This window comes from Narcine bancroftii, chromosome 4, assembly GCF_036971445.1.
Source record: "Narcine bancroftii isolate sNarBan1 chromosome 4, sNarBan1.hap1, whole genome shotgun sequence".
NCBI classification, from domain to species: domain Eukaryota; kingdom Metazoa; phylum Chordata; class Chondrichthyes; order Torpediniformes; family Narcinidae; genus Narcine; species Narcine bancroftii.
This window is the reverse complement of record NC_091472.1, coordinates 253,064,926-253,089,190: the sequence shown is the minus strand read 5'-3', so window position 1 is coordinate 253,089,190 and position 24,265 is coordinate 253,064,926. Positions and strand designations below refer to the sequence as shown.

Below are 24,265 nucleotides of genomic sequence, written 5' to 3'. Positions count from 1 at the left end.
ATAACCGGTTCTTTCAAACTCAAAGGTCAATGTCAAAAAAAACCTCTCAGGTTTGTATATGATGTCATGTGTGCACTCTTACAGAAAATGTGGACTTTGACTGGATCTGATCAAATTATCTCCATTTTTTTCTTTTTTGAGTTTTTCCCTCTTTTGTGACGAAGATCTATTGAATTTGCCAGAAAATGTATATAAAGTGGGGGGGGGAAAAAGTAGAGAAGCTTAAATTAAATCCATTATAGTACATTGCCTCAAAGTAATTATTATCTAACGAAGCATTAATTGAAAAGATGGCAAATGCCCAAATATTAAAGTTTATCAGCATATCCTCCCTGTTGATGTGTATTATCACAAATTTGATAAATGTTTGGATATCTCCATTCCTTTGTAGATACAATCTGAAGTTTTAGATTTGGTTTTATAATTTTTCATGGAAATATTCTACTTATTTGGAGAAAATGATACATTTTCATTTATTGCAGAAAATAAATTAGATGAAGCCTCAGGTGGAGTTGATCATGAAAAAGATGGTAAACTGGATGGAGAATTAGCAGATGGCCATATTGATGGTGTTCCGGTAGATGAAAATCTTTTTACTGGTGAAGATCTTGATGAGCTAGAAGATGAGTTAGAAGACTTGGAGCTGGAAGATTAAGGAACATGGATATGAGCATGTTAACTATAGACTTGGAGATTCAAATTTTAAAGACTTCATGTTAAAGAAATCAGTCAGATGTTTATTTAATATTTGACCCCATAGACTTCTCCTGTGCTGCTTTTGAAACCTGGTATATATTTGCCTTTGCCATGGTTGTAATGTTGCCCTTGAGACCACCAGTCGTGGAAATCTATCTTTCTAAATTGGCTAAAATTTGAGTGTACAGAGGTTCGATGACATGATCAACTAGAATAGTCAGCCTCACCTTGCTCTGTTGAGCTGCACACATTTAATTAATTCAAATGTGATCCACTTGAAGAACAATAACAATATTCCTTTTAAATTGTAGGCTTGAATTTATTATTTTGGGCAAAAAAGATGGAGAATCAGCTGAACATAGAATATGAGAGGAAAGAAAAACAAAGTTAACCATTCTGATTAAATTATTCTATAAATTGTTACATGGAGAAAAAACAGTGTTGATAAAGGCTATTGTAATGCCAATTGCTACATTACAATGTATCAAGCACCACTGCCAAACCCATAGTTTACAAATTCATCAAGTCACAGAATCTAAAATTGGCAGTGTTGAATTTGAACAGCTTGAAATGAATGATGCAAGTGTCTAATATTTTAAATTTTCCTCACCAGACATTCTGTGCTGGTTGTAAATAAAGTGTATTTGAAAAAACTGACTGCTCTGCATCTGTATTTAAATTTGTTTACAAATTTTATAACTACAAGATTTTCTAATGTACATCTAAAATGTATTTCATAAATCTTTGTTTAAACAGTTGACATTGTGCTAATATGCAACTTCTAGCACTTGTCAAGCAGTCATCAAAATGTAGCTTGTGGACTAAAGTTCTGGTTTTGTTTGAAATAGAAATGTTCCTTTTACAATGATATTCAGAATTTTGAAAATTGTGCTATGGGTTTCTGTGATACTGCATATTTGCCTCTTATTTATGAAACCAAAATAGATGGGGATCATCTTTTTGAGGCCAATTAATTTAATTTTTCTGGAGGACCAACTTTTTGTTGCAATTATTTTTTTTGCAAACGAAACAAAAGATAAGATTTTTGCCAGCATTTCCTCAAAACTTCCTGAGTTTACTTTTTGTGCATACTAACATTGTTGAGGACTCTGGCACAAATGCAGAATTCCAAACTTGCTGGCTGAGTTCTAACAATCTTCTGCTTCAAAACATACAGCTTTGAGGGAGACCAGGTGTAATATTGTTTGCAATAGTGTTGTAAATATTTACAGAATATTGTCAAGTTATGTTCATTGTCATTTGTTTGCACAAGTACAATCCAAAGAAATCATGTTCTCCAGGTTAGCTTTTGAATGTTCTAAATGTCATGGCCTTTCAGAGATGTGAGAAATCGCTGAAGTGGTTTCACAGCAATTTTGTACATGAGAGTAGTTCAGCCCACCTCTGTATCTTGATGACAATGTGAGGCCGTGGTACTGCAAGAAGTTCTTCAGGAATTTTAGCAGCGATCATGGGTAATGGCCCCAAGCAGTTAAATGCAGAACATCTGAAAAGGCAAAGTATAAATTTCCAGTGTAATTTTTTTGTGTGCGGCTTCTGGTTATTTATTAAATGTCATTATTAAATGCCTTTGCAACCCATTTCCCTTTGCAAATGTTACCTTTCAATGTCAACTTGTAATAACTAAAACATTTGTTCTAAGTTTGGATACTTGTAGTAATTATAAAAGGCTTTCACCACCCCCCTTGCCTCCCATTCATTCAAGTCCAGAGGATGAAGAACCTGTAGCTTGCATGAATTGTCAAGCCCCAGGGGGCTGGTGGAATCGGGTTGATGAGCAATTGGGAAATGACCCCAAGGAGGGTGAATAGCAGTTGTCAGTGGGTGGCAGTGAATGGAGTGAAGGAGTCCATGGTCTGGATAGGAAAGAATGGAATTGTGAAGAAAAAGTTGAGGAGGAAAAGCTCAGAGGAAGATGGTTGATGAGGACAGGTGCAGAAATGGGAACAAGGAGCCAGTGATTCAAAGTGATATGCAGGTGGGGTGGGACTAAGGAAAAGTAGCGTGGGTAAGGTGTGAGTTTCAGCAGTACCCAAACCCTAGTCAGCTTGGTCCCTGCTCATTGTCCAATGACCTTGATGTATTAGTGTGAGGAGCGGCTACTCTATCTACAAAAGGTTCATATATGATAGTCTTCCACTCAACTCTCCAGGAGAAAATCAGTTCAAAGCACAAAAATTGGCATGATTGAAGAGCAAATTTGTTTTCAGATGGTTGCCACCACTGTTCAGGCCTACTAGTCTCAGTCAGCAGAGTTCATTTTAGGGGTAGCAATGAGAGGTATGCTGAGTTGCTCCAGAATGTTTGTGCAGTAAACTCAAGGAAGTATTTTATATGCTACCCCTCTGTAATCCCTGCTGCTCTCTCCTTCCTCTGGATGCGAGGTGACTTTCTTATTTACTGGGAGCTTTAGTAGTGCTCAGAAATAAGCAGAACCATTCATTGAAATTGTGAATGTTCTATAACCTCATAACCATATACCTACCTTGTGTCCATTTTTATGATATCCTTGATTATCAAAAATCTTTCAGTCTGATATTTAAACTTAGCAGGTGATCTGGTGACAAGTTGGAATTGTTGACACATTCCAAATTTCTAGCTTTCTGATTTCATTCTTGAGAGGGCAGGTTCTGATATTTCCACGATCTCTGGCTTTAGGCTCCCCGAGCTATCTTCTTCCCCGTTCTCTTGTAAGTATATCCCGATAATGTTCAGTCGTGTGCAACGATTAAAAAAAAAATAACTGAAGAGCTGCATGACCTTAAATGGTATTCATTCTGCAATTTGATAATTTTGCCTAGTGCAATGAAAAGCTCATCTGAAACAAAATTGTGTTCCATATAAAATTAACTTATTGACAAAGTAAACTGTTCAGAGGTTCAGAAGACTTCAGAGTAAAAAGATCAAAAATCATTTGGCACAACTTCATAACCAGGAATTTTGATATACAATTTCCTGGTGGATTATCCTTTAATAATGTCTACCATTAGCAGCATGAAGTTGTTGCACAACATTTGATTATGTATTTTACAATTGATGTGGAACATCTTAAAACCTGTGGATTATTTGAAGGATTCTGATAAATGTCATTAAGTTGATCAGCAATGGCATTTTGGAATTGAATCTTGTTTCCAGAAATGTGATGTTTCTATCTTCCTGCATTAGTTAATTTCTCTATTGCTGACATTAGGGTCTGTATTAAGATCAGGAAGTAGGAGTGGAGCACTCGAACCTGGCAATTTGGTGATTATTATTGTCACAGGTGTAACCAATGGCTTATTACAAGTTTTAAACTTTTAGGATGTAAAGACTTCAGAACTCTGCCTTTCTGGAAGTGGTGTATCTTTGAGCTTTTATTTCTCCCAAAGGCTTTTTAAAGACACATCGAAAGGAACTCAGCCTGGGTATGAAAACATTCCAATGCGACCATATGTCCCTTAAAGCTAAAAACTCTCCAGCTCTGCATACCAGCGCACTTGAATCATGCTGTAATCATCTCATCTTAAATTCTTGACTGTCATCTGAATGTCATCCTTGATGTTAAACAGGCATTCCTGAGAAATAACAGGTTTCTGGTAGCCTACTGCATGATCCAGCAGTCCCAATGCTTTGACTTAATAACTAAAACTGAACTTTTGCATATGAAGGAATATTTTCTTACCCAAATGAAATAAGTTTCTACTATTTATTACTTTGCATCAATAAATTATTACATGAAGTAATTCACCAATAATTTAAATTCCCAGCCAAACTTTGAGAAGTGCTTCTAGTGACAAAATAATATTCTGCAATTAACACAAGCTAGTAAAAATAAATTTTGCCCTGTAAAAATAAATTGGTCAGAGCTTTACAGGGATACTCCAAAATGTTCAAACTTCAGTTTTATGGAAATTTTAAGTTCTTTTGGTTAGCTTTTGTCATGAATTACAAAAACATTTTGAGATTTTTTTTATTGATGTGAACATTTCTTGTGAATTACATGCCCTGTTTCACATATAATACAAGCAGAGCAGTACAATGATCTGAATTTTATTTTGTAGTAACCTGAGATGTGGATGGAAGAGTGAATACTGATTCTTAAGTCGGGATGCACACCAGAATTCTCTGGATAATGGTTGTACAGAAAGCAAAAACAAATACAAACATCTTTAACATTTTTTTTGTTATGAAACCCATGTTCTCCTGTGACCATCTGATTTACGGTGAAGAATTATTAGGCTTCTGACAGTCAATTCAGTATAAGGGAACTGATGTTATTTATGTATTTTATCTCCTTTCTAGAAGTGGCACCTACTTTGTGCTACGATATTAGGGGATATTGAGTTTTAAAATGAGGTCATTCAATATCACAAGGAAATTACTAAAATTGTTCTGCCCAAATGCAGTAGTATTTTAGGTTACAGTGGAATGCTTAATTGTTCTCTTAGATGTGATAAAAGTAATTTGAAGGAAATAATAGAAGTAAATTTTGTAGTCACAAATGAAACTAGTTGTAGAAAAAACTTGAATGATCCTGATAATTGGCCTAAACATGGTAGTAAGCTGCCAGCTTGTATGATGATGCAACTTCAACAATGAAGGATCGGTAATGTATTTTGCAGTCATGGTGATGTGCGACTTGGGCTGCACTTCTCTTTCCAGGTGGTGGAGATCCTATGTTCAAAAGGCAATTGAAGTACATCTTGTATAGGATGTTCTTCAGATGTGTGGTAGCGAAGGAGGGAGGGATTATTTAGGTTGGAGAATGAGGTGCTGATCAATGTCAGTGTGGTTCAAATTTCTTCTGTTGGTACCGTACTCGACCAAGCACATGTTGAACATTCCATCACAATCCTTGCACATCTGGTTTGTAAAATAAAGGCTTTGGGGAGGAGTTGCTTGTTGTGGGATTACAGAATTTCTGAAAGCATTATGGGTTTACAGCACAGAATCAGGCCCTTTTGTCCAAGTTGTTTACTTAAGCTAGTTCCATTTGTTTACATTTGGCCCATTTCCTCCTTTTCTATTCATTTACCTGCCTAAATATTACTATTGTACCTGCTACTTACTCTGGGGCACCCTATAGAAAGATAACCCTCATTGGAGACAACCTTGGGGGGAAAACAAATCTTGTGTTGGTAACTAGAGCAAAACTCAGCAGCAAAGTCTTCTTTCTCCCCCCCCTCCCCCAAAAATGTTCAATCCATTCAATTTCCATGTCTTTCTTTCCTCCCCTCCCATTCATCTTGAGGCCCCTCTTATTAAGGATTTCAAACCATGACACCCCCCCCCCCCCCCACTGGGGGCTGTATAGTCCCCTTTGAGAACAGCTGTTACAAAGTATTACAATAAATTATTGGTTCGTGATTTCAATTTAGATTCCCCAGTGTCTGAAAATTGTTGGCTGAGTTTTAATTGTTTTTTTTCCCACTTTTACTGAATTTGCCACAGACCAGTGATTAAAGAAAACATCCAATCTGGACTAGACTGGATCATTGTTACTGGCTCTCCTCTTGGGAAATGCTATGTTTTAAAAAAAAATTGAACTAGCTCTCCCGAGGTGAGAAAATATTGTGCCTCTAACCTTAATGAGATCAAACTTGACATGAAGTGAGGAGGGAGGACCTGTGTTGTGGCTTACCAATGTTTACCTTGGTAATTAACCATTGAAAGCGGTCCTCTTTTTAAAAAAAAAATCATTATTGATCAACTGTTGTAATTAAAATAATTACATTTACAAATGCCATTTTGCATTTTTCCAAAAGTTCAATCTGTAAACTGCCAAATGCAAGCCCTGAGGAATTTGAATGACCCTTCAGTGATTATACAAAGGTTACATGTAAAAACTAGGACATGGAAACGTTAAAAGAAGCCTGCTTATTTTGCTCCAGTGAGAAGGCACATTGTTTGATGGTCACAATGATGTCTTCATCAGATTAGATCACAGCAGAATGGCTTACCATCTTGCTTTCAATGCTGATGTGCGGCTGGGGGTGGTGGTGGAAGAGGAAATTTCATCAAAAAGCCATTAAGTCGTTCTCTTTCAATAGCCTGGAGGTAATTAAATGGTTAAATTGAAAAGATGCAAGAAACATCAATTTGCCATTTTGGAAAGGCTGAGTGACTGCTGCTAATCCTCTGCCTTGAGCTACTAGGGAATTACAGAGACCATTGAGAGTTAAAGCAACTCAGCTGCTACAGTCACATGGTACTGAGCACCAGCTGGCATATGATGTACCAGGTCGAGTACAAAACAAAAGGCTGATTGTGCTTGTTTCAGGGTGAGATTCTGTCAAGGTAATGACTGCAAGCCTTCAGTTGGTATTTTGTCCATATATATTCTCTATAAAATACTGCTCCATTCCTATTCACCAAGAAGGTGGTAAACAAAGTTACATTTCTCGGAGTAGTCAATGGCAACTTTAACTTGCTCCACTGAATTATTTGGCAGATTTGAAATAATGAACAGCCTGAACTTGTCTACAAGGACATTATGGTTGTCAGGGTTTAGTAATCCTGAGGCACCGTCAAATCCGAGCACAGTACTGAAAGGACTGAATCGAAAAGAGATGAGCTCTGTTCAGCATTGCCGTCTCCACCCCCACCCCTTCCAGTCGCCCTGCTGTCTCCCCCTCACTTGCCCGATGCGCTGCCAGTCTCTCGCCCACCCAACGTGTGCTACCAGATTCTCCCTGCTGGTCTTCTGCCCGCCCGCCCGACTCCCGCTGCCGCCTCTTTCCCCACTTGCTGGATTTTGAAGCTTTCCAGATTTTAGATGTCTCGATAAAGGATCGTGTACTTGTAGTTATTTTAAAAAATGCATTATTGATGCGTTCCACTCAGCAAAGAAATCTGCAACCTTTTTTATGGCTCTTTGCAACGAGTTAACAGTAAACTCCCCTCAGAAATGGTCTGACAGACCTTCCAATTGTCAACAACATCCTTGCAGCCTTCTGAAGTATAGAGAGTTGGGGAACAAATTTTCAATGCAAACCAAGCCATTTTTTGTTTGGAAAATTAACTCGAATAAAAGCTCTACTGGAAAACCAAGAACCTACAATAGTTCAGAGAATTGCCGGAATGTACCAGCAGGAAAGATGCTACATGGCCTACAGAGTTGGTACTAACTCTGCATAAGATCAGGGTAATTTTCCTATGCCCTCACCCCACAATCCTGTCATTTAATTTCTTTCAAATATATCTACCTCCTCGACTAGACAAGCTTGAAATAAAAGTCACTTTGAGAACAATCAGTCATAAACATGCAAACATTGATCCTTGTTGGCCTACTTGAAGGCTTTTATTTGATTAGAAACAGCAAATAAATTATTTTTATTACATACAGTAGGAAATCCTATGAGTCTTTAAAAAGGCTTTGAGGTGAAGAGAGTACTGTATGGTTTGCTTTAGAACAATAGCTGGATGTCAATCAACTAATGAGTTTTACTTTGTGTGTCATAAAACTGTATGGGCTGCACACATCCGGTAACTTGTAATCATCCAGCCTTTAAAACAGTCAAGGGGCTACATAATTGTTTGTGGAAAATCACAGCGTGATGCCTTCGGCAAAAGTCATTCAAGTCTCCCACACATTAAATCTGAAACATTTGTGTTAAATCCACAGAATTTTAGCTGATTGTAGGCATTTAATTTTCATCAATTGGATCTGATGGAGCTATTGGCCGAGCATTCAGCTTGTGTTCAAAATAGTCCACCTTTATGAAACAAAGGGGCACTGAGATGAGAAGGATGAGTTGAACTAGTTGGAAAATTACAATAATTTTTCTCTTTCATTACTTTGAATTCTAATGAGGCTATTTTATTTTTGCTTTGACCTTTTCTCATACACCCTGAGCTGAACTTTGATCTCAAAATAACACTGTGTAGCGGGCCAAATCGCTGCACCATTCGGCTGACCCAAGATGACACGAGCCCCCCTTCACTACCGAGGAGAAACCTGCGGTTGATGCCACGTGTGGACTAAGGGAACTCCCCATTTCCAGGTGGCGTACTGCCGGCCAAGGAGTGACTCCGCGATGCACTGACGTCGCGTCCGGAAGCCGGCTCACACGTTACCAGAAGTGGGTGTCCCCTTCACGCAATGCGGTGAATTCAAACAATCAAATCAGTTTAATGGTTACGTGGATGTCTATTTATTCCGTTGCTCTGCCGTAGCAGGCACTACAACTGAGCCTAATGCTATCAGAGTTGAGTGAGCAGAATCTCACTTTGTGTTGAAACTCACATTCTCTAAGCATTGCAGATGGAATTACTATTCTATTGTTTTTAATTTCAACATTGCTTTATAATGTTCTCAAGAAATATCAAAGTTCAGATTTATTGACAGAGCACATACATGACTTGCATTCAACCCTGAGATTCTTTTTCCTGTGGGCCAGGCAGAATTCCTACTTGATGGTCATGCAAAAGAATGGTACTCTAAAAAATATGTATGCGTAAGCAAAATGTGCAATACAAAAGAAAATATATTCTGGAATAAATAACGTGCAAATTAAGAGTCCTTAAATGAGTCTCTGTTTGTTGTTTAGAAGCCTGATGGAGGAGTGGTAACAATTGTTCCTGAAACTGGTGAGACAAGTCTTGTGGCACCTATACCTGTGTCTAGATGGTGGCAGCGAGAACTGAGCATGTCCAGGGAGGTGTGGATTCTTAATGATTGCTGCTGCTATCGGACGGCTGCGTTCCATGTAAATTTCCTCCAAGGTGAGGAGAGTTTTGGCTGTGATGTTCTGGGCTATGTCCACTACCTTTTGCAGGGCTTTCAACTCGGGTAACCACATAGCAGGCTGTGATGCACCCACTCAGCACACTTTGCACAACACATCTGTGGAAGATTGCCAAGGTTTTTGACATCATACCAAAACTCCACAAGCTCCTGAGGAAGTAGAGGTGCTGACGTGCTTTCTTCACATGAATGACATTCATGTGTTGGGTCCAGGAAAGGTCTTCTGAGATAGCCTCTCAAAAACCTAAATTTAGTTACCCTCTCCACCTCCAATAATCACGGTTTCTTTTTTAACCCTTGTGGTTTTCCATTCCTAAAATCCACAAACAGTTCCTTGGTTTTGGCGACAATGAGTGCAAAGTTGTTGTTGGTGCACCGTTCAGCCAAGTTTTCAATCTCCATCCTGAATGCTGACCCATCACCCTTCTTTATACAAGGTATCATCACCAAATTTGTAGAAGGTGTTATTGTTGCATGGAGCCACACTGTCATAAGTGTAAAGTGAGTAGAGCAGGGGACAAAGAACACAGCCTTTTGGTGCTCCAGTTCTGATAGAGATTGTAGAGGAGATCGTTCTTACTAATTCTCACTGATTGGGGTTCAGGGTCAGCCTTAGGAGCTGCAGGACTCCAGGTTCACAGCCAAGGTCTAGAATCTCAGAGAAATAAATAAAGTTTATTATAGACTTTCTATCTCTATGATAGAATGAAAAGCAATCAAAATGTGCACTTAAAAAGTGCATGTGAGTTAATGGATCTAAGCATATTTTAATATAAAATGACATACACGTAAGCAAACAATGTGTAGATTGCCTTTGAAGAGTAAATAGTCACAAAACCACTTGTTTTAGTGACTGTAAAATGACTTAGTAAACACATTAATTTTATTTTTTGTTTAGAAATTCAAAATGTAAGTGAACAGCATCAGTGGCACTAAATCCAAATTTCGACTGAGTTTTAAAAAGTTTATCTCTGGCAATCTTTGGAGGTTGTTATTTTGGACTTCTACTGTATAACAAAAAAATTTCAAAATATATATTTGAGCTTTTTTTTCCACCAGATATCTATATTTTTCTTCTATACCTGCTCTTTGATAATCCATTTCCTCTTGAGCTATCTCCTGTTCTCGGGTGTTAACCTCCTTCATGTGAGACTTTTTAATGCTTTTGGTAATATCCAATGATCTGGCCCTGCTCCTGCCTTCTCCCCATAACCCTTGACTAAACCATCTTTAAGAGTATCTAACTTTTTTTTACTATTTCTTTCATTTTCCATAAATGCATTCATTCAATCTTTAAACTTTTAATCACTTCAAATGCTGCATTCTGGAAAAAATAATATAAATAGGACATATGCAGTTAAGGGGAGGACGTCGAGGAATGTAGAGGAACAGAGGGATCTTGGAGTTATGGCACAGAGTTCCTTGAAGGTGGATTCCCAGGTAGACAGGATAGTTAAGAAGACACATGGTCCACTGGTGGAGAGCCGGAGGATTGAGCTAGTGGAGTTGTTCTAGTGAACTGGTGCGGACTCCAAAGGCCAACATGCCCTGTTTCCACTCTGAAAATGGTTATATGGTTATAAACAGTATAAGCAAACACTACTGACTTTTTAAAAATTCAAATGAAAATCATTGCTGTTCTCTATAAAACCTGCTTTTTTTTTTCTGTGTGTGTGTATTTGACAAGACCAGATATTACCCTAGCGAAGGGCCACATTGGGAGCAATGGGTTTAAAGGTTGGCCTTGTTGGGGTTTGGAGATGAGGAAATCCAGGATCCAATTACACAGTAGGGTTTTGAGGCCCAGGTCTTGGAGTTTGCTGATGAGTTTTAAGGGAATTATGGTGTTGAATGTTGAACTATAGTCAATAAGGCGCATACTGATGTAAGTACCTTTGCTGTCCAGGTGTTCCAGGGCTTTTTGTAGAGCCAGAGAAATGGCTTCTGCTGTAGAACTGTTGCTGCGGTAAACAAATTAGAATGGATCCATCTCGCCACTCTGCAATAGCAACCTTTTAAAACACTTTCATTAAGACAGGTTACCACACTCTTCTTGGGCACCAGCATAAATGAGGCCCATTTGAAACAGGTGGATACCACACCCTGCCAGAGTGAGATAATGAAGAGATCCATTAATAGCATCCAAACCTGTGAAATACAATGGTGTTTTGAGACTTGTTCATTTCAATCTTTATATTTACTGGTGTGCATAGCCTTAATTAGGGCCAATCAATTTTTTTTTCTGACATTGAGAAATAAATGTTAAATGAGTGATGTCCATCCTTGAAATATCAAAAATAATTGGAGACTTTAATTTAAAACAATAACTTTGTCATTGGTATTATTCCCCTTTCTCACTCTTAATCTAATCAATGTTGCTTTTTATTCTGTACTTAATCTGATGGTGAATTAGCACAAATAACACACAAAGTGCAGGAGGAACTCAGGTCAGACAGAATCCATGTAAAGTAATAGACGGTCAATGTTTTGGGGCAGAACCCTCATTCCTGATGAAGGGCTTAGGCCCAAAATGTCGACTCTCCATTTCTTTCACAGCTGCTGCCTGTCCCGCTGAATTCCTTCAGCACTTTGTGTGCTTTTCCAGTCTTTCAGCATCTGCAGATTTGTGAATTACCGCAGTCTTTCTTCCTTTTTAATCTGCTTTTTTAATTTAACAAATCAAGTGTGACTGGATAAAACTCTTTTGCCAATGTTCTAAATGAAATTTCCTCTACTTTGATGTTATCAATTCAGCTTTTTAACAAGCTATAATGCAAACATTATCCTAATGTACAAAAACAAGATTCTATTGTATTAAATAAATTTTAACGTGCCAATTAAACTTTTATTAAGTCAACATACTTTGTTGTTAATGGGTGACATAGAGGTCAAAGGCATTTTAATTGTATAGATCAATAAGTCGGCCACAAAGATAGATTGCTGATTACATTGTGGAAATAATATGAAATTGCCAATGGGGGTTCAGAACAGGTTTACAAGGACATTGCCAAGATTGGAGACTTTATTCATAAAGGGACATTGGTCTGTGGTTATTCCTTCAAACAGGAGATTATATAGGGAAATTCAACTTGTCTGTAAAATTGTGAGTAGTCTAGATAAAGTGGATAAGAAGGACACACATTTGCCAGTGATGGAACCAAGATTTGAGGGCTTTTTGTGGAATTTTTTAAAAAGGTTCCTAATATGATTTTCGGATGATTTGGTTATGAAACTCATTGCTTCAAAGGCTCTTTTAAAATTAAGTATATGAGAAGCAATTAACGCGAAGTGTTTTGGTTTTGTTCCACTTCCTGGAAAAGGTGCAGATTGGTAGGTTAATTGGCTGCTGTAAATAGTCCTGACAGACCTAGGAGAAGAAGCTGTGCATATCGGAAGACAAAATGAAATTAATGTTGGATTGGTGTTCAATATATGTTTAGTGGGCTGAAAGGTTCCATGTTATATGACTCTACTAGCAACTACAGACTGAAAACCAGGAAACCGAAATGTGACAGATTGGACATGATGTCTGAATCGTTGAAACACATTCCATTCGATCCTATAGAAAAATCATTCAAGGGCAAATGAAAGGTCAAAATATATTCCAACGTAAATGTGGAATACTTTGACTAGTTAGTAGTGAATATCCATTTCAATGGTTTTGACAACTTTTAAATAACTAATATTTTTCACCAATAGTCTCAAAAGATTTTAAAACACTTTTCAGGTTTAATTTATGCGCACAGAATGAACGACCACACAAAACTTCAAGGTCTGCAGATTACACCAACTATCTCATGGGGTGTAAATTACAAAATTCTGTAGACACTGTGGCTGAAGTAAAAACACAAAATGCTGGAGAAGCCCAGCAGGTCAAACAGTGTCCTTTATGTAGCAAAGGCAAAGGTACATCACCAACATTTCGGGTTTGAACCCTTCATCAAAGTATGAGAAAATGCCACCAAGCATCCAAACAAAAGAGTAGTGGGGAAAGGTGGGGAGTGGGTGGTGGCAAGGCAGGAGATGACAGGTGGAGAAAGGAGGGAGGGAGAATGGCAGGGCTCTGTGGGTGAAAGAACTGGAAATACTGAAAAAGGGGGAGGGAAGAGAAAAGGTGAGCAAGATTAATGGAAAGCAGTAAAGTCAACCTTCATTCCATATGGCTGGACGGTGCCCAGACGGAAAATAGGGTGGTGTTCCTCCAATCTATGGATGGTCAGGATGGGATAGACATGTGAGCACAGGAATGTAACCCGGAATTGACATGGTTGGCCACTGGGCGGTCGCTGTGGTTGTGAACGGAGCGGAGGTGCTTCGTGAACCAATTTTGCAGTCTGCAACCCAGTCGTCGGCACGTTCCCCTGTGACCGCAGGAGGTGCAATACTTGCGCCCACACCTCCTCCCTCACAACCCCCTTATCCTCACCTACCACCCCACCAGCCTCCTCATCCAACACATCATCTGCCGTAATTTCCGACACTTACTACAGGATCCCACCACCAGACACATTTTTCCCTCTTGGCCTTCTGCAGGGGCCACTCCCTCTGTGATTCCCTCGTGCACTCATCTCTCCCCTCAGCACCTTCCCCTGTGTCCACAGGAGGCACAACACTTGCAGCCACACCTCCTCCCTCACCATGGTCCGGGGCACCAAACAGGCCTTTCATGTGAAGCAACACTTCCCCTGTACATCCAGAGGACTTATTTACTGCATCTGGTGCACCCTTTGTGGCATTCGCTACATCGGAGTGACCGGTCTTAGACTGGGAAATCGCTTCGCTCTGCACCATCCACAACCACAGCGACCTCCTAGTGGTCAACCATTTCAATTCCAGGTCACGCACCTGCACTCACATGTTTGTCCATGGCCTTATGTAATATCCATCCCCAACCACCCACTGTTGGAGGAACAATTCCTTATTTTCTATCTGGGTACCCTTCAGTCACATGGCATGAACATTGACTTTTCTGCTTTACTAAATCTGCTTGCTTTTTCTTTCCCCTCCCCCTTTTCATGTCTTTTCAGTTCTTTCACCCACACAGCCAAGCCATCACCCCTTCCCCTCTGCTGCTGTCCCCTTCCTCCTTTCTCCACCTATCATCTCCTGCCTTTCCACCCTTCCCCCTTGTACTCTTTTGTTTGGATGCTTGCTGGCATTCTCTCCTACTTTGGTGAAGGCCTCAAGCCCAAAACGTCAGCTATGTATCTTTGCCTTTGCTACATTAAGGATGCTGTTTGACCAACTATCTCATCAATCATCTACAACATGCCTACCAGCACACATCTGTGCAAGCAACATAAAAGTAATTATAGTCTGTAAGGTTGACTGACTCCATTCACGTACATACCTCTGAGTAATTATTAAACTTGTAAATATTTTTTTTTCAGAAACCATTCTATTGCAGTTGGGGTTTTTTTTATTTTAAAGGGTCAACTTATACACTGGATTATGTGGATTGGATTTTGAGCTGAATTTAAAGTCTTAAAAATATATCCGGCGTATAAGTTGACCCCCATTTTTGAGAGTTTTTTTGGGTTTCATGACTTGAATTATATCCCGAAATGTACGGTAGACATAGCCCATTTTTGACGTGTGGATTAGTAAGAGCATCTCCACGATCTCCACCAGAATCCGAGCACCACCGGACTGTGTTCTCAGCCCCCTTCTCTACACTTATGACTGTGGCTGATGATGCTACAATATGGGTGGTATAAAAAGAGGCAACAAGTCAGCAAGCAGGAGGGAGATTGAAAACTTGATGGTATGGTGTAGCAACAATAACCTCACACTCAATGTCACCAATACCAAGGAACTGAATGTTGACTTCAGCAAAAGGAAAACCAGAGGTGTACAATCCACTGATCATTGGGTGATCAGAGGTAGAGAGGGTGAGCAAATTTAAGTTATTGGGTGTCACTATCTTGGAGGATCTTTTGTGAGGCCAACACACTAATGGCATTGTGAAGAAAGCACGTCAGTGCCTCCATTTCCTCAGGAGTTTATGGAGGTTTGCTATGACATCAGAAATCCTAGTAAATTTCTACAAATGTGTGTTGGAAACTGTGCTGACTGGTACATCACAGTCTGATATAGGGACGCTAATGTAAAGTCCTGCAAAAGATAGTGGACACAGCCCAGGACACACAAGCAAACTCCTTCCTACCATCAAGAACATCTATGGGGAATGCTGCCATCAGAGAGCAGCAGCAATCATCAAGGATCCACATCACCCAGCACACACTTGTTCTCCCCGCGACCATCAGGAAAGAGGTATAGGCGCTACAAGACTCGCACCACCAGGTTCAGGAACAGCTGCTCCCCCTCCATCATCAGACTCCTCAACAACACACTCATTTATTGCACTTTATTGTTTTTTTGCACAGCCAGTTGTTTAAATTTGTTTACATTGTGTACAGTTTTATTGCATTACCTGTAGTGGTAATTCTGCCTGGCCCACAGGTAAAAGAATCCCAGGGTTGTATGTGATGTCATGAATGTACACTGACAATAAATCTGAAAACCTGAATTGATTACTCATAGTCATAGCCAAAAGAGAAGGCAAGGCTTCTTTTGTTAACAAAGACTAAATAACTTTCTCTTACTCAGACATGATTGGAGTTATCCGAAGGCCATGGATTATTACTGTAAATTGTTGTTGACTTTACTGTCCACATATCCTGTTCTCAATCATCAACAATTCCTGCTTCCATCCCAGGACACTCAGGAGAACACATCAATCTGATGTGGAAGAATAGAAGATTGGTGATGGGACTCACCGTCTATTATAAGATGGTATTGGCTTGCTGATGTTCCTGTGCAATTTCCCATCTTCATGCATGCCAAGCCTGAAATCACACGAGACTGGGTGTGCCCATTGCAATACCTGACAAAGTTGCCAAGTAAAAGGCATCGGTACTTGGAATTAATGAGAAGCCTCGACAAGATCGGCAGGAAGAATTATTTACTTTTAATAGTGAACAGAAATCATAGATTTAAAAGTTAAATGTATGAATAAAAGGGAGTGAGGAAATTGTTTACGTTTAACCAAAGGAGGGCATTTGGAAGTCAATGGTTGAAAGTTATTTTTTTTATTTCATTTACAGTACAGTGGTAGTCAATTCTGTTCATTGAAACCATCTTGCCCAATTCCACCCAATTAACCTTTGACCCCATATGTTTTTGGAAGAAGGGAGGAAATTGGAGCACCCGGAGAAAACGCATGGAGGTCATGGAAGAATGTGCAAATTCCTTACAGACAGCACTGTGGCACTGTAATAGCATTATGCTAATTGCCAGGCTAACCATGCTGCTGTTTGGTGAAGTGAAAATAGTCACCCCACTGATAGCGACATTTATTAATGTCTATAGACTAAGTTCTTGGAAGTGAAATTAATCAAAATCATTTATTTTAGCTCCTCATCCTTCTCAAGCCTCCAAAGGCAATGCAAAGCCTGTCCTTATCCTTTTTCCACTGTCCATGCACTGAATGGCCTAATTCGGCTCCTATGACCTATGGACCCAAGCAGTCTTTCCAGGTGAAATCAGAATTCATATGCACTTCTTCCAATCTTGGGCACTGATTTCAGTGTTCACAATGTGATCTCCTCTACATTCAAGAAATCACACAGTGACTGGGTGATCTGTTTACAGAGCATGTGCACTCAATCTGCAGGACAGAATGGCTGCCTGCTCTTTTTATTCTTTATCTTCCTCCCAGTCCGACCTATCATTCTGTGACCTGTGCCGTCACGAAAGGACACAACGCAAGCTTGAGGAAGAGCAATTTGTCTTCCATCTGGGGATGCAACAGCCTTGTAGACTCAACATAGAATTCTCCAACTTGGGTAACTCATTTTCTTTTTATTCCATGTGTGATTTCAGCTCAGATTTTCTCTCCTCATTACTGAATCCTGGGCCGGTGGGCATGCCCCATACCCCTGCTGTTTGCAAAGTATAACCCAAAATGAATAATGTGCCATTGAGAGCCCTCCATCCCCTCCCCTGTCCCCATTGTTAACCCATTTAGTCTCACTCTATCAGAGATAACTACATTGGTTCTACCTATCCTTCCTTTATAAACAGTTTCTCTGTCATTGAAAATTAAGTTGCTTTCTCTCTTTTACAGTCTTGGAACTGAAATATTAGTTCTGCTTCTCTTTCTACAGTTTCAGCCTGACCTGCAAAATCTATTCTGCCTTTTCCACTTTTATTTTGGATTTTCATCATCTGCAGTTCTTTTTTTATTTTCAGCGTGGATATTTGGTCTGGTATTTAATCTCTTCCTGAAGATTTGTTATGGTTTGGAATGTATTGTCTGCATTGGTATTAGATGAAGTCAAAACAATATTCAAAGGAAGATTGACTGAATACTTTGGGGGTGGAGGGTAAATATTCCAGGAAAATGGGAAAGAACAAGAAATCAGGATGAATGCTCCTTTCAGATAGATGGGACAGGCATAATGGACTGAATGATCCTTTCTGTGCCACCTTACTCTTTTATCCCTTTATAAGCCTCACCACTTTTTTTTATGATTCCTTAAGATTTTTTTTTGTCCAAGCATTTAGACATTTATCATAATATTTCCTTCTTTTGTCTCAAAATCCATTTTGTCTGATCGCTCCTTTGTGAAAATTCTTGATCTATTTTCCCTGCATTAGCAGCAGTATATAATGAAAGGAAATCATTCTTCATACTTCTTCATCAGTGTTTCTGACTGGTTAATACAAAATTACATGAAATGTTATGCCCTGACTTGCCAACAGTGATTTAGTATTGTCTAGGTTCCATCACAGTCACTTGGATGAGAACTGGAAGACTGCCAAGGTCTGTGAAAATGAATCACTAGCTGTGTTGGTTTAAAGCAAACTGCTGAAGTAAAACAATAATTAGAGAACAACTTCTCGACTCCCCACACCCAAACTTCTTTGTCAAAGGGCTTGTTTCAGTGATCATTTAATTTTAACTGAATATGGATATATATTTTTTTCCTCTCTGGTAGGACAATCTAAAATGAGTGGGTCACCATTTAAAAATACAGGGTTACCCAATTAAGACAGAGATTAAACTTTTTTTTAATGTTCCAGTTTTTTAACTCTCTTCTTTAGAGGGCCAAGGAAACAGTTTTAAAAAAAATATCTCTAGAGGTAGCAAGAGAATTACAATGGTTACTGTGGGTAGTTGGAAATGTGGCCCTTAAGGTGACATTCAGATTAGCGATGGTCTTCTTAATGATAGAATAGGCCTGAGGGACACAATGTTGAACTCCTGCTCATGTGTTTGTGTTTGAGGTAACTTGACTCCTGTGCCATCTTGTGATCAATAATTTCTCCGGATTCAGTTCTACTTATACTTGATTAAAAACCATCTAGTATTACAGAATCAAAAATGTACAATTCACTTGTGAAGGCAAGCCAATCAAAAGAGTGTTTAAAAGTAAGATAACATTAAATCATCAGTGATGCTACTTAAGTTAAAGGCAGCATCATTTTAAACAATATCAAAACAGTCTTTTGGCATTTGAGAACTGCAGCCATATATGGAAATCAATATAGTCACTGGCTATGACTGTACCGTATGATTGTGTAATGCAGCAAAGCTTTCGCCCAACTGACTGGATGGTTTCCTGCTAGAGGCATGACAGCAAACCACTGGGAACATTTATTGGTTTTACAAAACATAACACATCATTATCTAACAGCTTGTTGTTTTAATTTTAAATGACTCCTAATGACCAGCCCAATCTCACTGGATATAATATTGCAAACACGTGGTATGAAGTAATTTGAAAATTGGAATGAGTTAAAAATCTTTATACTTAATTACATGTGCTGTCTATATATTGTTTCAAATTAAAAAAAATTAAGCAAAAATAATCTTTTGGATAAGTAAGAAAATGTACTAACCACCTTCCTTCCATGCAGGGCAACTCAAATCATTTGTAAAATGTTCCCTTGAAATGGCCGGAAGTGTCCTGTAAAAAATATTGCTTGTTGTAATAAAGGGCAGATGCCAACCACTCCTGCAAGCCACCTTGGATCAGGTGATAATTCTGATGAAGTAGTTTGTATGGTTCTATGAAATGCTATGCTTTAACAAGATCACTGAACATAAATCATCATTAATATTAAGTTGTATGAAAACAAATAAAATGTTCTCTTTGTATTACATTACAATTTATTCAAATCTTTTTGCAGATATAGCTGAAACTAAAATAGATTAGATTAAGGTGATTAGATATGGTGTTTGAGACAATATATTTCATGACATATACAGCTCATGTTGATAATTATATTGGAAGCAGATTTTAATAATACCTCAGGATGTAAATTAATGTATATTGGCAGGAAAGTCCTCATAAATGTGTTGACTAGCGAATTAAAAAAACTTAATGACAATTTTAATTTTGAACACATTTACAAGTATTTATGAAAGAGCTAAGTTTTGGTTGAGACTTTAGTTAAGAAAACCATATAAAATGTATTTAATTTGCTGTATGGAATTAGCTGCTTACTTTAGTTGGCTATGCTTTAATTGATAGCTGTGTCCTGAGAACGTAGCCCTTTTTATGGAGCGACACCGCGTTGCAGCTGGCTGTATACAGAAAAAAAAAGCAGACTTATCTTTTATGGAGAAGGCCTACAAGGCTGCTCCGGCGTTGCTTTTATGGAGAGCAGCATCAGGAGCTGCCCTCCGGAGTTGAGGGCAAGTGGTGCAGTAGCACCGCCCGTTGCCGTGAGGTCAAACATACGTACCGAGCAATGGCCTTCTTTGTTACCCACAATCCCCCATGCAGCTGGAACCACTGGGAAATGCAGAGTTACAAAGACAGCCATTGATCCTGCACTAAACAAAAAGAAACTCACAACTGTTCATCATTTACATTGATGACTTGGAGGAGGGGACAAAATGTGGTGTAGCCAAGTTTGTGGATGACACCAAATTGAGTGGAAGAGCAAATTGTAATGAGAATTGGAGAGTCTGCAGAGGGATATAGTTAAGCTGGATGAGTGGGCAAAGGTCTGGCAGATGGAGTACAATGTTAGTAAGTGTGAGGTTATCCACTTTGGCAAGAAAAATAAAAGAGCTGAATATTATTTAAAGGGTGAAAAACTACAGCATGCTGTTGTGCAGAGGGACTTGGGAGTGCTTATGCATGAATCGCAAAAAGTTAGGTTGCAGGTGCAGCAGGTTATTAAGAAGACAAATGGAATGTTGGCCTTCATCGCTGGAGGAATTGAATTCAGGAGTAGGGAGGTAATGTTGCAACTGTATAAGGTACTGGTGAGACAGCACCTGGAGTACTGTGTCCAGTTCTGGTCTCCATATTTGATGAAAGATATACTGGCTTTGGAGACAGTCCAGAGGAGGTTTACTAGGTTGATTCCTGGGATGAAGGGGTTGACTTATGATGAAAGATTAAATAATCTAGGATTGTATTCACTCGAGTTCAGAAGAATGAGAGGAGATCTTATAGAAACATATAGGATTATGAAGGGTATGGATAGGATAGATGTAGGAAGGTTTTTTGAGCTGGCCGGGGAAACTAAAACGAGAGGACACAATCTCAAGATTCGGGGGAGTATATTTAGGACAGAGATGAGGAAAAATAGTTTTTCCCAGAGAGTAGTGAATGTTTGGAATTCTCTAACCAGGGAAGTGATTGAGGCTGCTTCATTAAAGTTATTTAAAATTCGGTTAGATACATTTTTACATGATAGAGGAATTTAGGGATATGGGGAGAAGGCAGGTAGGTGGAGTTAGGTCATAAATTAGATCAGCCATGAACTTATTGAATGGCGGAGCAGGCTCGATGGGCCATTTTTGGCCTGCTCCTGTTCCTACTTCCTATGTTCCTATGTTTCTAGAAGAGATGAAAACATTGGAATCAAATTGGTGGGGTGGGGGGCGTTGTCTAAGATTTGAAAAATCAATGTTTAAAGCAGTCTAAGAGGAATGTGCTGTGTTGTTTCACAAGTTTACGTTTGGCCTCATCTTGAAAATGGGTGAGGCCGAGGATAGACATGTCATTGTAGGAATGATTGGAGAAATTGAAATGATTGGTTACAGTAAACTCAAGTTTAGGCTCACAGAGTATAGGTGTTCAGCAATGGTCTCGCCAGTGTCGGGAAGGCACAACGTAAAAAATGTTATTTTTATATTTAAATGGGATAATAAAAACCAGGAGGAGTTGGAGACAGAGTGTGCAGCATCTGGGGAATGTTGCATCTTGGGAATGCTGTTCCATCTTGGGTAGATTCAAGATGGAAACCTCCACATGAGGTCTGGCATGTTTATGTTCTGTCCTTAGAACTGTTTGCTTAGTTAATAAATCTAGTTGTTTTAAAAAGAACCAAAGTTTCTTTACTGTAGTAAAAGAAACATCACATGGTACCAGGAGTGGAAGAAACAGCCAGGAGTCGAATAAATAGCCAAGAATAGAAGTAACAACCAAGTTCTGCTGTACACAGAAGTGAAATAAAAAAAGAAACACACAGTGTACATAGTGAGTAAAATGGACTGGAAATGTTGACCATGAGTGGTTTAAACAAAGCTTTATGCTGTTCCTGCAAACCATTGGAATCGATATCGAACAGGATACATGGAAGATTGCACTGCTACTTACTGTGGTGGGACCTCAAGCGCTAGAGGTTTACAACACATTTGTTTTTGCCAAGGCAGAAGATCAGAGCAAAGTTGACAAGGTTATTGAGATGTTTGATGAACACTGTTCACCAAAGAAAAATGAAACCTTCGAGATATTCATGTTTCATTCGCGCACGCAGATGCAGGGAGAGAAGTTTGATACTTTTTAAAACCGACTTAAAATTAAAAGCAAGAACATGCAATTTTAGATCGCTGCAAAGTTCAATGATCCATGATCAAATTGTGTTCGGAATTAATGGTAAGAAAGTGAGAGAGAGGTTGCTGCAAAAGACAGAGCTGGAGCTGTGAAGATATGCCACACCAGTGAATTAGCTCTGCAGCACGCAAAAATAATTAGTGATAGTATAAAAGCCAATGAAAATTAAGGCATAGTCATAGCCACAGTGTCTGAACACACACACAAACAAAAAATGAGATACAGGAACCAACAAAAAGATGGAGAGACATTCAATTGTAAACGATTTGGCATTAAACATGTGAAAAAGCAATGCCCAGCTAATGGGAAAGTCTAACAAGTGCAAAGGGCAGAATCACTATGCAAAGCAACATCTTTCCAAAGGGAAACGAAACAGAAGTAAAAGTGGACACACTAAAGAATACACTACAGAAGACACTGTACGCACTATAGAAGAAAGTGCTCTCAGTGATACATTTTTTGTGGGCATAGTGGTGAAAGAAGTGAACAGTGTCAAGAAGGATAAATGGACTGAGTCATTGCATTCAAATGGAATAATTATTCCTTTCAAGTTTGACACAGGGGCAAAGTACAATTTGATCTCTGACCATGACGATAATGAAGATAAAGCCATATATCCATGCAAATCCTGTACTGCTCAAAGCCTACAATGGACAGAGCATCGGCACAGAAGGTACATGTAAACTCAAGATGAAAGTTAAAGATAAAGAGCTCCACTTCAGGTTCACAGTAGTCCCAGATGGACATTATTCACTGCCTGGTGATAAAGCATGTGAAATCTTAAACCTAGTCAAGAGGGTGTATCACATTAACAGTGAGCATGCATAGAGGAAATACTGAATCAATTTCCCGACATCTTCAAGGTGTTTGAGTTTTCTTCCATTTACCTATAAGATACAGTTAAAAGAGGACACACAGCCAGTAGTGCATGCCCCAAGGCGAGTTCCGGCTGTTACAAACTAGCAACTATCTTAATTATTTTTGGGACTAAAGGGACTTTGTTAGTACTAACACAACAACACCAATGTAAAATTCACCTTATTAAACTATTGATAATGTAACATTTCTTAATATTCTATAAACTTAAATCTAAATTTAACCCCACTGTGAGCAATTGTAAAATGTAAATGTGTGTGTCATAAAGTCCCACTTTGAAAAGTCAATTTTTAAAACTTCAGCATCATTTTAGTCTTACTTGACGGTCTTAAATTCTCAGTTCTGAAATAATTATAAAGCTGTGGCACTGAAATCACAGTGGGCTTGACGAAATAACCCCACAAGGTATTTTTAGAGTGAATCAAATGGATTTTATCTTCATCACCCATGCAACCTTTTAAAAGCTTGACACATGCTGACACCATCATGCACTGACGTCAGGTGGCCAGTTCGCTCCCTTCTGGGAGTTGTAGTGCTGCCATAGCACCATTACACACAACCCCCACCCCAGAACCGGCAGAAAGTTTGTCTGTCTTTTAGGTTGTCAACCTCTGTGATGGGCTGTTGGGTGCTGCAGTGGGGGAGGGTTGTCCACATGAGCAGATTTAAGCCGGTCAATAGTGAAAGATGGTGGCTTCCCTCCAATATCCAAAATACAGTTCAACCTAGTTTGTCTGAGTATCCTATAAGGTCCTTCATAGGGTGACTATAAAGGTTGACCAAATGTTCCCCTTTGGACGAAGGCATATTCTCAGTTTTTGAGGTCTTCAGGTCAAAGGAAGAGTGTTCTCTGTGCGACGATGGTGGTATAGGGATCAATTTTCCTACAGCTTCCCTTAGCCTGTGCCGTACACGAGCTCCGCAAATGAAGCTTCAATGTCCTTATTTGGAGTTGTTCTAATGCCCAGTAATACCCAGAGCAGCTCATCAGCCCAGTTCGGGCCCTCTAACCGAGCCATCAAGGATGACTTGAGATGTCGATGAAATCTTTCCACCATTCCATTGGGCTGGAGATGAAAGGCAT

At 39.2% G+C, this 24,265-nt stretch overlaps 1 protein-coding gene and 1 long non-coding RNA gene across 3 annotated transcripts in view; one reads left to right on the top strand and one right to left on the bottom strand.

Moving 5' to 3' along the window:
* The window catches only part of zc3h15 (zinc finger CCCH-type containing 15), a 34,923-nt gene extending 31,477 nt beyond the window's left edge, over window positions 1–3,446 (top strand). Inside the window, exon 10 of the mRNA XM_069934773.1 lies at window positions 483–3,446. Within this exon, the coding sequence (XP_069790874.1) occupies window positions 483–655 (173 nt within the window). The 3' untranslated portion in view covers window positions 656–3,446. The remainder of the gene's footprint in view (window positions 1–482) is intronic.
* The window catches only part of LOC138761871 (uncharacterized), a 53,115-nt gene continuing 29,863 nt past the window's right edge, over window positions 1,014–24,265 (bottom strand). Inside the window, exons 3-4 of one of the 2 annotated variants that reach the window (XR_011356554.1) lie at window positions 19,349–19,416; window positions 1,014–2,203 (exon numbers count right to left, since the gene is read on the bottom strand). This is a non-coding gene — a long non-coding RNA (uncharacterized lncRNA). Of the gene's footprint in view, window positions 2,204–6,307; window positions 6,748–19,348; window positions 19,417–24,265 lie in introns of those variants that run through there. The other variant, XR_011356556.1, reaches the window with a different exon arrangement.